The following is a 16570-nucleotide window of genomic DNA, read 5'->3' on the forward strand; positions in this document are numbered from 1 at the left end:
GGATCTTCTTCCTCCGTTTCTCTCTGTTAGCCACAGCTAACATAGCATGTCATGAATGCTAAGGCTAGTTAGCATGGCAACCGCTGACGGCAGATAAACGGTTTTTCTGTCACGGTAAGTAGCTTCTTCGCCGTTAGCACATTTAGCAGCAAGTAAACGATGTTGATTGGTTAAGACCCTCCTGCTGGCTCTGATTGGCTGTTTTCTTCACATGGCTGTAATACTAGCTCAGCAGGAGTTGGAGGTGATCGATCTTTTCACAGATTATCTGTCTCACAAAAAAAAAAAAAAAAAAAAAAGGTGACAGTTTTGGCATGTATGTAAAAACATTTCTTTTAATCAAGGTTGCCTACTGCGGCGCTAAGAGTTGTTTTGCATACAGATGTTATAGTATAAGAGATGTACTTGAATGCACCATAGGCGATAGTAATCGATTGGAAAACTGATTTTTTGGTTTCCAAAAGAGTAATTTAAATCAAAGCATTTCGGCTAAGACATCTCATGAAGTGTGTTTTAACATTTACACAGCTGAATGTGTTTTCAATCATAAAAAAAAAAAAAGTTTTAATTTATTTCGTGCAACTTGTTGCTGTTTCTTGTGATAAATTTTAGCTCACTCAAATTAACAGAAATGTTCAGAACTTCAAATTATATCTGCTCAACCTAGACTGCAATATTTGTTTTGTTATATTTTAATTCAAACCATATTTACCAAATTCAGAGTTTGCAACAATGTTACATTTTGTGTTGAAGAGGTAATTTGTTGTTTTCAAATGCTTCTCTATTGTTTAGTGCAATAGAAATCCACTTTACAGTCATGCAATTTATTTGAAAACCTATTAAACACAAGTTTGAAAAACACATATTCATTCAGAGAAAATGTAAATATATTTTTTGGAGTTTGTGTCTGCTACAAAAAGGAACTAACACGACTAGGCAGGTGTTTGTAATATTTTAGTCGATCATTGTGTACTGCATAACAGTTTCTTTTCTAGTTCTCCTTTTCTTTTGTGGGTATTGAGTTGAAACCTGTTGGGAATTCCCTTCATGATGTGAGCTTAAAAGTTAATGCATCTTTCCAATAAAAATACTGAAAATACCAGCAAAGTAAAGCATGTGGTGTTTCTAAACACTTGAGTATGTGAGTTTGTGAAGACGTCTTAAATAGAAAAATGAAAGCGGTGGAGAGGTGTAGGGTCAGTTTTCAGGACTGCTGATTCTTGTAAAATGATCTCATTTACACAAAAGGGTGGAAGGGAAACTATATTGCAAAAACCCCTCTAGTACAGTGAATACTTCCAAGAAAAACCGTGTCTAGCAGTAATAGAGAAAGATTGTGAAATCCATTTTAAGGAATTTAAAAAGCACGTTCCATGGATAACAGACTGGCAGTCATGTGTCTATTTAACATGCAGGCCTGAAAGAATTTGGAAAATTTATACTCTTGATAAACAAAATATCACATTAAAATAAATAACACTGGAAACTCTGACCAAGGAGGAGATGACCTGATACTTTGCAACTATCTTGACCCCAGCTTTCTTTTCTTTTTTCTGCTTGTAAATCCAGGACACTTCATCCATACTCCCTCTGGGAGGCGAAAGGAATTGTGTTGCGCGGTACAATGGGAGTTTCCCTCCCACACGTGTCCGTGGTTTAAATGTTTAAAAAGTGCCCTTCTCCCTGAAAGCAATCAGATTTGATTAATTGACTGGTGATTCTATTGCTTTTACAGTAAGACTAGGGTTCATTAAAACCGGTGAGAAAAACGATTTAAACGGCCGGCTGGGATTTAATTTGTAGTATCTGCGCTGTGTTTAGACTAACGTCCGTTTGGTTGCTATGACAACAGCAGAAAAGTTCCGTTCTGTTAACAAGCTTTTTCTATTTTTATAACTGCCATTTATCGCCATTGAAATGATTTTGACCAGCACTCAAGTCAAAGTTTGGCCAACAAAGTAGAAAACAACTGATAATCTCCAAAATTTTGATATTTTTTGGCTTTTCTTTTAATAAAGCTACAGTCGGAAACCATGTTTCATGTTTTGGATCTTTAAGAATTTATATATTTCATAAAAAGTTTGTTTATTATTGAGCAGGCATAAGTAAAACAAAAAGGAAAAATCACAACAAACACATTCTTGCATTTTAAATGTAACAAATTTTGTTCCCTGAGAGTAGTTCAAATTTGCAGTTTTGGCCACGGGGGCAAAATGTTTATTATTGAGTAGGTAGAAGAAAAGAAAAAGGAAAAGTTTGGACACTTCTTCAATAGATGTTTTTCAATATGGTACTTGCGTGAAGAAACTTGCACCCTTTGGGAAATACCCCGTTTTCTTACTTCCTCTTCTCCAGAAAAGCAATGTCACTGCAAAAAAACACCAAATCTTATCACTTGTTTATGCAAATATCTTGGTACAATTAAAATAAGACAAAACTAACTTACCTTTTTAGCAAGATATAAAAGCTTGTCTTCGGTCAATAATGTCTTAACGTTGATTTTAAAAAGTCCTAGTTCCACTTATATTATTTCACTTATATAAATAATATTTTCCCCATATTATTAGTGAAATAATTAAGGAGTCATTGGCCTAAGGCAGGCTTCTACATCTTGCTAAGGAGTTACTTGTAAGTTAGTTTTGTGTTAATTCAAGTGTGCTTGAAATTAGACCAAAATACTTGGTAAGGTTTTGTTCTTTTGCAATGATAGGAAAGCCAATCTGTCACGGAGAGGGACACACAGCAGCTGGAAGTGACCTCTTGGAAAAACAGGCCTTATCTCCACAAACAGGACCCTGACATGGAGAACGGAGTCCAAGAAAATGACACTCGATTTTGTCATTGCGCACGCACCAAGGTCAAGAGATGACACTCTGCTGTTCTGTTTGTAAAAATCAATGTTTTAAGCCAGATTTTTGACTCATAGCCAGTCATTTAGAGGAAATTGCCATTTTTTCATACATTTTAGTTATATTTTATGGTCCTGCTGTCTTGGAGTCAGGAACTCTGACACTTCCAGAAAGATCCATAGAAAATGTCAGCACTTATGTCCAACCCTGCAAGTTAAATAGTGACCAATAACTCCTCCTACCCTTTTATTCCAAAACTGTTGTTTCTTTATATTCCTGCTAATACTATGTAAACATCTTTCAAAGAAACTTTTATCTCGGTCGCTATTAATTACCTACATTAAACCAACACAAGTGTGGAAATACACTGAACTTACTGAATAGATTCCTGCCTAGTTGATTATTGTAAAATGTTAAAACCATGTAATGTAACTGGGATCAATAACTTATTTTAAATTTGAAATCATGAGGAATATTATTAGTTATAGAATTAGTTTTTATGTTTCGTGGATTTGGAGATGTGGAAACTGAAATGGCATATAAATGAACTTGACTTGACTTATGCATCTCTGGGAATTCATGAGGTATGCTGGCGTATCCATGGCGACAAAGTGTTGTTTTTACAGTTGGTAGCAGCTGGTTTGCATCTCAAAGCTCAAATATTATTTGACCTACGATCCAAAATCGCAGGAGTTGAAAAAGATGCGCCAACATTTCTGCCTGGTTTTCCAACCCTGCAGCCAGACAGAGATTTAAAGAGGAGCGGCAAAAGCAACTGAGGTGGATTAGCAGCGTCAATTGGTGGTTTTCTATTCAGCGTTTAGGAATTAAAGGAACTGGAAAGTTAATTTAGATGCTACAAATTTAATCTTTTCTTTGTGTATGAGCTCAGTTTGTTCAAAAAATACATCTAATTATAAAAACAATTATCAGTAACTGTTTTCAAACTCAGCCAATTAAACTCCCCCTTACTTCAATATTTCACTAAATCTGTATTGGTGACCCAAACTAAATTCTGCATAAAGGCCAAGTACAACCTTGGGCCGGCCCTGTATAGATATTGTATAAACGTTTCAGATCAACTTTTAATTACTTCACCTTTTCTAGCTTTCTGGGACGCTGGTTTGCCTTTTATGATCCAAAATTAGTTCATTGTAAGATTCTTTGTGTTTACTTGTGTTTTGTAATTTAATTGTTTTCTGCTTGATTTAATTTGATTTGACTTTTTCATGGAGCAGACGTGTTTCTGTTCTGTTTCCCTGCGTTTCCCGTCATTTCCTCTCAGCTCCTCAGATCACATTCTCAAAGCGTTTTGTCAGCTCGGTTCACCTGGTTTCCATGTCACTGACCTCTTCCACTTTCTTTTACTCCATACAGGATCCTGCTGCTGTTTCACTCCAGGTATTTGGTCCTGGTTTATCATGTTTCTCATTTGGACTTTGGATATTTTATAGTATATTTTCCCCTAATTTATTTCTGTCTTCTGTCATAAAAGTGCAGCTATTCTTTGTTATTGTTCATATTTTTATGCAGAGAGGTCTTTCTGTGTGTAGCAACAGGATAATGTGTCTTATTGCTTCATAAGTAAGTGAGGAAGTCCAGATCAGAATATAAAAACCACTTTTATTATTATTATTATTATTATTATTATTATTATTATTATTATTATTATTATTATCCCAACAATAAATTGACAAGTTGTTTCTAAAATTCAAGTGAAAATGTTCTGAGGTTTCAAGTTTCAACATTTTCCTCCTAATGTAATGATGGTCATTATGGTCAAACAACACAAATTGTCATGATTTGCGGGTGTGGTGGAGGTGAGGCAGCACGCAGTAGACCCAGATGAGGTGAGGAGGAGTTTTAATGGTGAAAAACAGTCCACAGACCTGGCAGCACTGCTGAGCGGAAGGCTATAGCTCACTACAGGTAGCAACAGGAAATACGAGGACTCGACAATCACAGACGTACATAGACGTAGATTGACGTACACAGACTGAGGACCCGACGAAGACAGACACACACAGGTGACGCTAAATACACAAGAGGGTAATCAGGGAACGAGACACACCTGGGAACTAATCAAGGGAAGACAGGACAACACGGAGACTCAGACACACAGGAAACTTCAAAATAAACACAGAAAAACACAGAACACGACAGTACCCCCCCCTTAAAGGGCGGCTCCCAGACGCCCAAAAACGGGAAAACCCAACGAGGGAGGGCGGAGGGGAGCTGGATGGGGGGTCCAGAGTCCATAAAACAACAAAAAACTACCCAACATAATTGGGCGGAAACTCAAGGGTCCAGAGTCCAAAAACAACACAAAACAAACCCAACTGGGTGGGCGGAAGCACAGGAAGGCGGGAACCACAGAGGCGGTCCGGGCGTTGCCCGCGACGCCTGAGGCGGGAACCACGGAGGCGGTCAGGCGGCCGTCCGCGGCGCCTGAGGCGGGAGCCACGGAGGAGGTCCGGGGGCCGACCTCGGCGCAGGAAGCGGGAGCCACGGAGGAGGTCAGGGGGCCGACCTCGGCGCAGGAAGCGGGAACCACGGAGGCGGTCCGGCGGCCGTCCGTGGCGACGAGGAGCACAAGGGGTCTCGGGAGGAGCACTAGGGGTCTCGGGAGGAGCACTAGGGGGCTCGGGAGGAGCACTAGGGGGCTCGGGAGGAGCACTAGGGGGCTCGGGAGGAGCACTAGGGGGCTCGGGAGGAGCACTAGGGGGCTCGGGACAGGCACTGGGAAGCTCGGGACAGGCACTGGGAAGCTCGGGACAGGCACTGGGAAGCTCGGGACAGGCACTGGGAAGCTCGGGACAGGCACTGGGAAGCTCGGGACAGGCACTGGGAAGCCTGGACAGGCACTGGGAAGCCTGGACAGGCACTGGGAAGCCTGGACAGGCACTGGGAAGCCTGGACAGGCACTGGGAAGCCTGGGACAGGCACTGGGAAGCCTGGACAGGCACTGGGAAGCCTGGACAGGCACTGGGAAGCCTGGACAGGCACTGGGAAGCCTGGACAGGCACTGGGAAGCCTGGACAGGCACTGGGAAGCCTGGACAGGCACTGGGAAGCCTGGACAGGCACTGGGAAGCCTGGACAGGCACTGGGAAGCTCTGGACAGGCACTGGGAAGCCTGGACAGGCACTGGGAAGCCTGGACAGGCACTGGGAAGCCTGGACAGGCACTGGGAAGCCTGGACAGGCACTGGGAAGCCTGGACAGGCACTGGGAAGCCTGGACAGGCACTGGGAAGCCTGGACAGGCACTGGGAAGCCTGGACAGGCACTGGGAAGCTGACAGGCACTGGGAAGCTCGGGACAGGCACTGGGACTTACTGGGGACAGGAGCGGAGGTAGTCCTCGGCGCCTCGGAGCGGCAGCGGAGGTAGTCCGCGGCCGCCGGAGCGGCAGCGGAGGTAGTCCGCCAAGCGCCGGAGCGGCAGCGGAGGAAGTCCGGCGCGGCGCCGGAGCGGGCAGCGGAGGAAGTCCGCGGTTAGCGCCGGAGCGGCAGCGGAGGAAGTCCGCGGCCGGAGCGGCAGCGGAGGAAGTCCGCGGCGCCGGAGCGGGCAGCGGAGGAAGTCCGCGGCGCCGGAGCGGGCAGCGGAGGAAGTCCGGCGCGCCGGAGCGGCAGCGGAGGAAGTCCGGCGCTCGGAGCGGCAGCGGAGGAAGTCCGCGAAGCGCCGGAGCGGCAGCGGAGGAAGTCCGCAAGCGCCGGAGCGGGTAGCGGAGGAAGTCCGCGGCGCGCTCGGGCCGGCAGCGGAGGAGTGCCGCGTGATCCGCGGGCCGGGTAGCGGAGAAGTGCCGGCGCGATCCGCTGGGCCGCAGCGGAGGTGACGCTCCCGGAGGGCGACGAGGGGCCGGATCCACCGGGCGCTCACGCTGTCTCCGGTGGACTGCGGAGGTGGTTGATCCGGGAAGCGACGAGGGGCCGAGTTCATCGGCGGCTCACGCCGCTTTCTCCGGACTAACTGCGGAGGTGGTGGTTCCGGCAAGCAACGAGGGGCCGAGTTCATCGGCGGCTCACGCTGCTTTCTCCGGGCGAACTGTGGAGGTTGTGCTCCCCGGCGGGAAAAACGGCCGGGAGCGAATCCGGGGGGAGCCAAGGCCAGTCTCGTCCCCCGGAAAACCTCCCGGTCCAACTGGGCCAAAAATGTAGCTACCTCACCTCGTTTGTGGTCGGGTCCTTCTGTCATGATTTGCGGGTGTGGTGGAGGTGAGGCAGCACGCAGTAGACCCAGATGAGGTGAGGAGGAGTTTTAATGGTGAAAAACAGTCCACAGACCTGGCAGCACTGCTGAGCGGAAGGCTATAGCTCACTACAGGTAGCAACAGGAAATACGAGGACTCGACAATCACAGACGTACATAGACGTAGATTGACGTACACAGACTGAGGACCCGACGAAGACAGACACACACAGGTGACGCTAAATACACAAGAGGGTAATCAGGGAACGAGACACACCTGGGAACTAATCAAGGGAAGACAGGACAACACGGAGACTCAGACACACAGGAAACTTCAAAATAAACACAGAAAAACACAGAACACGACACAAATGTAGTTCCATCAGTGCATCTCTAAGTATTAACACATTTGTGCTTCTGCTTGTCACTATAACATAACTTTTTATGTTGCATTTGAAGCCCTGGCTTCTTTTCTGAGCAGCTTTTCAGTCCGTTGTGGTTAAGGACTCGTTCCACCGTGTTTCACAAAGTCTCGTGATTTTTTTTCTGTTTGATGCGGTCATTTTCACAACATAACATTTTCATTTCTGACAGTATAATTGCATATAATTTGCAGATGTTTACAAAACCATGACATCGTCATCTGGGTTTTACCAAACTGTTTAGATTGTCTGGTTTAAACTGTTGTTCACACAGCGAACTGCAGGGAGGCTGTGTTGTATTTTTCTTTTTGCAGACACAAAGGCATCATTGACCCGTTTCCAAGCATAACAAACCTCAGTGCTCCGTTACTGAACACTCACAATGATAGAGGCATGGAGTTTCTTCACATCTTTAGGTTTTCTTTCTCTTTTTCTTGCTCTCAAGACGCCCGTTGCACTTTCGGGACCTGATTTCTCTCGTAAGTTCCTCACTTTCCTCCCTTTTTTTAATGTGTGGGTGAAAAAATGCTGATGCGTGATTTTCCACATGTGTAGGCTTCCACAACAGGAAGCGTCGGAAAGACATTTCCTAACAACATGCACATCCTTCTTTCTGAGCTGATGATTTAGCTAGAAGACTAAAATCAGAGGCTGCAGGAAAAAATATGAGGGAGAACCAGATATCTTTCTTTTTTTTTTAAATAATTGCTGTGTGGTGATTTTTGACACAGTTTTGGTTTTAAGCCTTGTGTATCTGACAGTAGTTGTTGAAAGTTTTTGTTTGGCAACAAGCTAATAATAGCTCTTTGTGAATAAGTGCCTGGTACGGCCGGAGCAACCAAGCAAAATGTCGCCTACGCAGGACATTACAGTGCTGTGCAAAAGTATTCAGACTTTCTATGCTTTTCCTCATTTTATTAAGTTGCAACCATAACTTCATTGTATTTTACTGAGATTTTAAGCAGAAGTAGTGCCAAAATGTGGAAGGAAATGATGCAAATTTCAAAAATATTTGGAAAATAAAACTACAGCATGCACTCATCCCTCTTTATTCTGATATCCATAAATAAGCATATCAGAATATTCATATTTATGGTGTCCAACTACTAAAGGGCTTGAAATGTGTTGTAAAGCATGAAAAATATTTCAGAATGTGGAAATAAAGAGTTAATAGAGACATACACTTCAAGCTTGCAACTTCCAAAAGATGGTTGTACAAAGAAATAGTTGAAAACATGAAAACATTATTTTCCTCCACTTTACAAATATGTGTTATTTTGTTCCATCACACAAGATCCTAATAAAATACATTAAAGGTGACTTGTTATGTTTCCTCAAACAGATTAGGATAAGAATATATGCCTATGGAAAACATGTTCATTACATTTTTAGCACAAAATCATTCTTAAAAAATGAGATTTTAGTCTGCTTTTTTTGAGCTCCTTTCAGATTGAGATGTTCTAGGGCCTCTTGTCACTTTAAATCCAAATAATCTGCTGCTGGCCACACCCCCCAAACTCAACGTTTACACTCACACGTGAAAGTGGCTGCAATTTGATGCACAATTATACAAATGTACATGTTTAAAAAGCAGAAGTAGAGGCTCCTGTACAAACAACAAGCAAGCAGCAAGGGGTTTCCGGATGGTAAGTCAACAAAACAACGCAAACTATCTGCATATGAATTACTTTTAGTTTCAATTACAGTCATATTGATTTACCTACATGACTTTCATGTATATATATTTATATTTTATAAACTTTATTTCTTATGGTTATATTTGTGTTGTTAATATTTAACACCTTAGATGGAGAAGCTTGTCAATGAATAACCAATTTCCCCTTGGGGATCAATAAAGTCTATTCTATTCTATTCTAAAACCAGATAACTAAATGAGCTGGAACTCAGTTTGGGTTGCTAGGTGACGGGTGGAACTCTGCTGGAGTTGCAAGGTGACAGCTCAATGCCCGCTGATTGTGATGTTACATTCTGGAGGTTTTTGTACCAAAAATATCAACATAAACCTCAGGGTGTTTTCTTAAGCACAGCTGCTGTTTCTAGAAGCAGTAGAAACCCAAACTGAAATACAAAAACACGCAAAATCTGAATTTTGTGTAATAGATTCCCTAGTTTGTGTTTATACTGACAAATGTGAAAGTTATCCTCTAGAAATAGACAAACTACATTCAGTCACTATTCCATTAAATATGAACCACAGTCCCTGAGTTTTGCCTCACCAGCAGAGGTGGATCCCACATGACAGCAACAGAGGAACTACTGTACATACATAAGAGACAGGGGGCCTCCACAGGAAATACAGATGGGAGGGAGGACTTCACCGCGGTCTCTTTGTGTTTCTGCGAAACATGATTGTCTGTGTGGTCATAATCCAAACATTGTCTTGGAGAGCTACACCCAATGACGGAGACTTGGGGACACCACCCTGTCCACATGAAGCAGGGCTGAGTCACATGGACTGTAAATAGTCACATTTATGTCTTAAAGACCACTAATTGGCTAACAAGACATTCCTGATGAATAAATATGAAAGAGGGAGGAAGTGAAATAATCTCATATTTGTGTTTCAGTGTATCTTCACAGTATTCTGAAGAACCACACGGCTCACGCTTGTGAGGGAGACCTGCTCGTCATCAAATGTCCCTCCAGGACATCTGTAGCTGTCCTATCGGCCTTCTATGGAAGACGTGTCCCTTATAAACACTTATGCCCTGCACCAAACACAAACATCACAGCAGAGGAGGAGGACACAGATTGTACTTCCTCCACCGCTTTAGAGGTAGATGAGACTGCAGTCATGTGATTTATTACAGGTAAAACTTTTCCAGTTTCACATCTAGGTTCTGTAATATCAGAACTTACAGAAGACTTACAGTAAACCAGCACCCACCAGTTTTACCACCTCTTCAACAAATCTGTTCCCAACAGACGTTCATAAAAAAAAACAAAAAAAAAAAAACAATCTCAGTTTCATCATGGCCTCGGAGTGAGATACTTTTCCATGCCATCGCCACTAAAACAACATTAGCTTCTGACTGGAAACGTTCTTTGCAAACCCACAGACAAAATAAGTCATTGAATTTTACTTTTTTTTTTCACTTTTAATTATTAGATTAATTTAGCATAAATGCTGCCTTATACTTTCTGATTTTAGATGACAAAGATTTCTGTGGTGAAACTTTTCTCAGGGTATATATTGTGCCTTTATTAATCTGATGTTGACTATATTACCAGATAAAACTTTCCACCATAATCCCCTCTTTTGATAAGAAAATTTCATATTTTTATAGTAATCCAAGGGCGGTCCAAGACTTTTTGGGGCCCTAAGCAAATTTTCATTCGAGGCCCCCGATACCAACGTTTTAACACCAGCTGCTTTATCATTCCTAAGCTACTTTATGTGTGTAACACACCTACTATCATTAGTGTTGTTTCTAATTAGCTCACATCACACCGATGTTGTTATGGCTGTTAACTTTAACTTTACAGGAGTAGCTAACAAACAAAAATGTTTGGATTTTGAAATACAGAGTGGTATTTAAGTCTGCTGTATTATTTGTACTATTTGAATGTAACATCAGCTGACAAACACCACATTTACAGTAAGCAAATTAGCAAGTTTGATATCTACTATTTCCCAAAGAGTGGCAACAACAAAAAGAGATTAACCTATTACTATAAAAATGAAAGAAAATGTTTTTCTTCTTCTCCTATTTCTAGCTACTACAAGTTATTTTAACTTATATTTTATAGGGCTGGACAATAAACCAATAACAATATACCGATAGACACTTGATCAATATCAATAAATATGATAGAATATTCCATACATAGACTACACATCAAACTCCAATTCAGAACCGCAAAGCATTCTGGGATATGTAAGCAGCAGAAACGCTTTAGCTGCTCAACCTCTCACAACCAGCTAAGAAAGGTTGGTGGAATCAATTAACTAATCACTCTTTGGTTACCTAGCAACTCACTCACTCTGTGGTTACCTAGCAACAGCCTGTTAAGCAACTTGCCGTTTCAAGTTTCAGGACTGTGCCTAGTAAATGCTTAAAAATAAACAATGATGAGGAGTAAAAAGTGGGGATAAAAGTTTTTCAGATATTTAAAACAAACAAATAAAATCACTAATTATTGATATTGATATTTATCAATATTGGCTGATGTGAAACTCTTCTAAAGTGTTTTCAGCCATATCTAATAAATCCATTTGTCAAAAGATTAAAATTTATGATTTGAAAAAGCTTTGGATTCCATTTTTTTTCTTTTTTTTCCACATCTTCCCTCCAACCTTCTGAGGGACCTCACTTTGAAAAACACAGATTTATTACATCATTGATTCATGTAGAATACCAGATGTTTTCCTGCTGTTGCAGAAGGTGCAGTCGGAGTGTCAGGACGAGCAGTCATGTCACATTCCTGTCCTCGCTCCTGTATTTGGGCCGGATCCCTGTCCACTCACCACCAAGTACCTCTTGGTGTCCTACAAGTGCAAACCAGGTACATCACAGTTTGAAAACAAAGTACTGTGTTTTAGATAGAATTAACTAAACTAAACATTTTGTTTATTTTTCAGCTCAATATGCTACATGGTAAATGTCACATTGATGCTGGAAAATTCCTGCAATGAATGTTGGATATTACCAGGGATAAAAGAGGTCAAACATTTTTTTAAATTGAAAAAAAGAAGAAATTTCTTCTTTACACATAGAGTTCTGTAATAATTCTTTTAATTTAATTGTAAACTGTTAGCTTTATATTTGGCTTTTGTTGTTTTAATTCAAAGTTTGGTTGACTATTTAATATATTCTAACTTTCAGTGTACCTCCTCTTAGGCTACATTCACGATGCAGCCTGTTGTGACCCAATTCCGATTTTTGTCAATCTGATTTGTTTTTTATTTTTATATATGCGACCTGAACTTGTTCTCCAGTGTGAACTGCAAACGACCTGAACGTGTCCCGCATGCGCAGCAGAGGGCGCAATAACGTCACACATAGAGAGCGTGCTCAGTGTTTGCGGAAGTGAACATGGATGCTACCGGTGGAGCCTAGCTAACGATTTTGAAGTTGTTATTGACCGGAGCCAGCACATTAACAACTTCATCCTCATTATCGTTCGCCATGGCTGTTATTTTTCTTCCCACTTGCGAGTATCAGGGTGCAGAATAGTGACGTTTGTCGAGTATCAGTGACGCTCAGATCAGACGACCTAACCGCTCAGATTCAGGTCACATTTGTAAATATCGGATACGTATCGGATATCCAAGTCGGCTTGGATATCCGCATTCGAAAAAGAAAAATACAACCTGTGTTGTTCAGACTGTCATGAAAGGATCAGATACAGGTCGCATTAAGGCAAAAAAAAAAAAAATCTGATTTGGGTCACTTTGGGTTGCTGTGTGAACCACCCACCTTATCAGTACATCAAACCACTGAACGCCCTGACTCTAAAATACTTTTAATTCCAAAAGAGCATCCACAGGAAGTGGTGCAGCCAGCCTGAGGCCAACGCCCAACAGCATTCAAGATCTGCTGCCAACTTCCTGGAGCCAGACGCCACAGGACACCCACTGAATGTCCCACTCTCACTCAGTGGGACACCAATCATTTCACAGTCTGAAACATATCAGTCTGCAGATGCTTATCTGGTTCTGCTTCATAATTTGTTTTTCCAGAACACCATCACACAAGACTTGTGTGTGAAAACGAGCGTCTGAGGCTGTTGTGTAAAAACGAGTCTGTCCTCGCCATCTACTCTGCTACATTTGGACACCTGCTTCATGGAAGTCCCAACTGTCCTGAGGAACCAGGATCAAAATCCGACATGGGTCTGAAGCAAACATTTAGTGATAAACGGGATAAACTGCTATATCTGTGAGGTGTGATTTATATTTGTCTGTTTCAGAGTGTTTGTCAGCTGTGGCTCTGAGGAAGGTTTCCCGCAGGTGTCACGGCAGAGAAAACTGTTCAATCTTTGCAGATACTCAAACCTTCGGGGACCCTTGCTTTCCCGGCACCAGGAAACACCTGCGAGTCTCCTTCACTTGTGGTAAATAACAGAGTGGTTGTTGTTATCCACAGCTGAGGCACACTGCAAAAACACAAAACATTACCAAGTATTCTTGGTTTTTAGTGCAAATATCTTGGTATACTTGAAATAAAACAAAACTAGCTTACAAGTAAATTTTCGGCAAGTAAAGTAATTATTTACTTTTTCAAGAATCTGAATTATTTTTGAATTTTAATTGAATTGAATATTAAGGAATTATCGACTTAAAATAAACTCCTATATCTTGCTGGAAAATTACTTGTAAGTTAGTTTTGTCTTGTTTCAAGTGTAATAAAAATATTTCCACTAAAAGCTAGACCAAAAATACTTAATAAAACTGTATTGTTACCGTGTAGCATGGCATTCTTCTGAAGTAAACATATAATTTTCTCTTTAGTGCCCAGATATCTTCTTGAAGATGTGGGTCGAGGGTCGACTGATCCCTTCATGATTTCAGACCTCACACATGGTGAGGCACTAATTGGATTTTCTCAGGTTTTGTTGTATGATCTGCCCGGCTTACTGGTCTCTGAGCCCAGACCCCTCTCACCTGCAGGTGGATGGTACACTGGCCCCACCTACAGGCCGCAAAATGTGCTCTTTACCAACTGTCTGGAGATCATTGAAAAACTATTGGGTATGTGCTCTGATACCCTGAGACACCATGGGGTCAAGTTTTTTTTAATGGACCCTTCTGATATATTTCCCACAGTCAGATGTAGAACAAAAGCTAAACTTAAGGCGTATAACATTTATTTGGAAAAATGTGTTTCTTACTAACTTACAGAGAACTCAAGTTAGGTAGAAGTTAAGCCAGAGACATCAGCATTCTAAATAATTAGTTATGGCATTTGTGTCAGGGTTTCTTTTTGTTGCTTCCTAAAAATGCCCATATGACAGTTAGGTGAGCGCTCCCTGGTGTAAATGCATCTGCTCGTTTAGCAAATTTGCTAATTTTTTAAAAGGTGGAAAGATAGGCTCACCCATCGAGGAATATCAAATCTGACTTTGTTCAAATAAAAGCAGCTGTAATGAGTTTTCTGAATGATTCATTGCCCTCTCACAGTGCCAGATTTTCCATCCATCCATCCATTCTCTATACCTGCTTAGCAACACGCATTGAATGGTGTTGTTTATGTCCAGACATTTTGTGCATGCGCACAACCTTTTTATTTGTCATCTGTAGCTACGATGCTGCAGTAGAACAACCCCATCAGCAAAATCAAACCTGGAGATGTCAGCATTATTAATTTAGTTTAGAGCGCTGTAGCAAAGAAAAAAAATAACCCAGAAAAACTGTTGAAGAGCAACTCAAAACGCCTCTTATTCTTCTTTTTTCTCTCCATATGGTCTACATTATGCATAGACACGTTGCCATAGCAACTGACTGACAACAGCGCCACTAATGTATCAGGATTCAACACCAAAAAACACACAAACATTTCCAAGAAAAATAACAAAACATCCAGTCCATTAGTTTTGATATGCTTGATGTTTACTTTGCGATTATTAAGTGATCGACTGAATGCAGCTGTGGTTGATTAGCTTATTTAAACACCTGTTTTACTGATGAGATGATGTGTGGATTGCCTTTTTCCGCAGCACATCTATATGTTAAGGTTGTCAAAGTCAAGCTAGCATAACCGACCTACTTCCCTCTCCCTCACTTTTTTTAATTAAAACTTTTTTCTGACCTCCTTATCTCTTTGTTGTAGTGTTGCATCCTTTTTTCTTCTATATATCACGCATACCTTTAAGATTTAGTGTGTTATGTTGACAACTTGACAGCTAAAACTAGTGGTCTTTCATGCAAAATATCTATAAATGAGGTTCATGGTGAAAGTGTGAAAAAGCTAAAATCCTATGAAGAATGTTGCTAAGTACTGTACAGTATCACAATAAACAAAAATAAACACACCTGCCTGCACACAATTAATCGTGCTAATGTTGAGGATTCCTGCGGTAATGCTGATGGTGGGTGGGGTATGGTTGGTGTCAATTTAAATCTGTTGTTGGGGGAAAATGTTTAACAACCAACCAGATTCTCTATGCTTTTGTATTAATTTTATTTTAAAACCACTTATTTAGTCTTGGATAGTAACTGGATGAGCATTTTTGCATTTTAGAACTTGAGGTGAATTTATTCCTCCTGTATGTTGATATAATCACATCTTTGGTCTACATGAATATGGAGTGTGTTTCATTTGTGATTAATGATCCCCCTCCTCTCCTGCAGGTCTCCCAGAGAGAGTGGCTCTGTACTTTGTCTCTGGTATTTGTGCCGGTCTGGTGTTCCTGCTCTGTCTGTTCGGGCTTCGCTCCACGCTGGTGAGAGATGTTAAAGATCTCGTTTCTGACCTGAACTATCAGCTGAAAGCCTCTCGCAGGCATCGCAAGGACCTCATGGATGACCTCTTTGACGAAGACGTCTCAGACACTTCGTCCTTCCACCACCTCACGCAGACCTACCGCACAACGGAGACTTTCAGCCCGTCCACCTTGTCAGTGGAACTGGTTGAGCGAGAAGTGCAGCAGACCAGAGCTCATCCCAACGGAGACATCTGGCCACAGCTGGACTCTAGTCCTTACGCCATTCACAAGATTAAAACGTACAGCAACTGATTAAAATCTGACAGAAACAAAAAGGAACTTTCATTTGCTGGGCGTCATTAATGTAGCAAAGGTTTAGTGGGTGTGGTGCATTTAAAATTAAAACTGACCACATGTTTTTTTAATTAATAATATCCTCATAGGAAAATCTTCCACAACTTTAACTGTTTTTATTAAACTAGTTTGTCTGATGTATGGAAAATATGAAATGAACACAATGTAAAAATATTAAAACTAATAAAAAATTTATTGGTACTCCATACAGTGATGTATTTCTTCATCCATGCACCCAGCATGCGTTTATTTATTCTAGTGGATCCTATATCCTGATTGGTATTTATAAATAAGAACAAACTGCACTACTATATATTTTAAAGAAACTTTAATATAATATCCTTCAAATTGGTTCAACTCCCATCCCTTC

General features: G+C 41.5%; 1 protein-coding gene across 3 annotated transcripts; it reads left to right on the plus strand.

Moving 5' to 3' along the window:
- The first annotated feature begins 10 nt into the window (after positions 1-10).
- On the plus strand, positions 11-16406 carry si:ch73-335m24.2 (protein eva-1 homolog C). 3 transcript variants are annotated; one of them, XM_044127864.1, is made up of 11 exons: positions 11-114; positions 2711-2857; positions 4227-4250; positions 7773-7937; positions 10047-10255; positions 11862-11985; positions 13163-13315; positions 13393-13536; positions 13934-14005; positions 14093-14173; positions 15773-16406. In XM_044127864.1, the coding sequence occupies exons 4-11, from the start codon at positions 7841-7843 to the stop codon at positions 16156-16158; spliced, it is 1266 nt and encodes a 421-aa protein (XP_043983799.1). In that variant the 5' UTR covers positions 11-114; positions 2711-2857; positions 4227-4250; positions 7773-7840; the 3' UTR covers positions 16159-16406. The 3 variants fall into 3 exon arrangements, with proteins under 3 accessions (XP_043983799.1, XP_043983800.1, XP_043983801.1); XM_044127865.1 differs by lacking the exon at positions 2711-2857; XM_044127866.1 differs by lacking the exon at positions 14093-14173 and having other exon boundaries at positions 12-114.
- The last annotated feature ends 164 nt before the right edge of the window (positions 16407-16570 follow it).

The sequence above is a fragment of the Gambusia affinis genome, linkage group LG09 (genome assembly GCF_019740435.1).
Source record: "Gambusia affinis linkage group LG09, SWU_Gaff_1.0, whole genome shotgun sequence".
Classification (NCBI taxonomy): Eukaryota; Metazoa; Chordata; class Actinopteri; order Cyprinodontiformes; family Poeciliidae; genus Gambusia; species Gambusia affinis.

Coding starts and splice junctions, on each gene's coding strand:
- si:ch73-335m24.2 (XM_044127864.1), top strand. CDS start 7,841: ATGATAGAGGCATGGAGTTTCTTCACATCTTTAGGTTTTCTTTCTCTT. Junction 14,006..14,092: donor GATTTCAGACCTCACACATG/GTGAGGCACTAA, acceptor TCTCACCTGCAG/GTGGATGGTACACTGGCCCC. Junction 14,174..15,772: donor GATCATTGAAAAACTATTGG/GTATGTGCTCTG, acceptor CCTCTCCTGCAG/GTCTCCCAGAGAGAGTGGCT.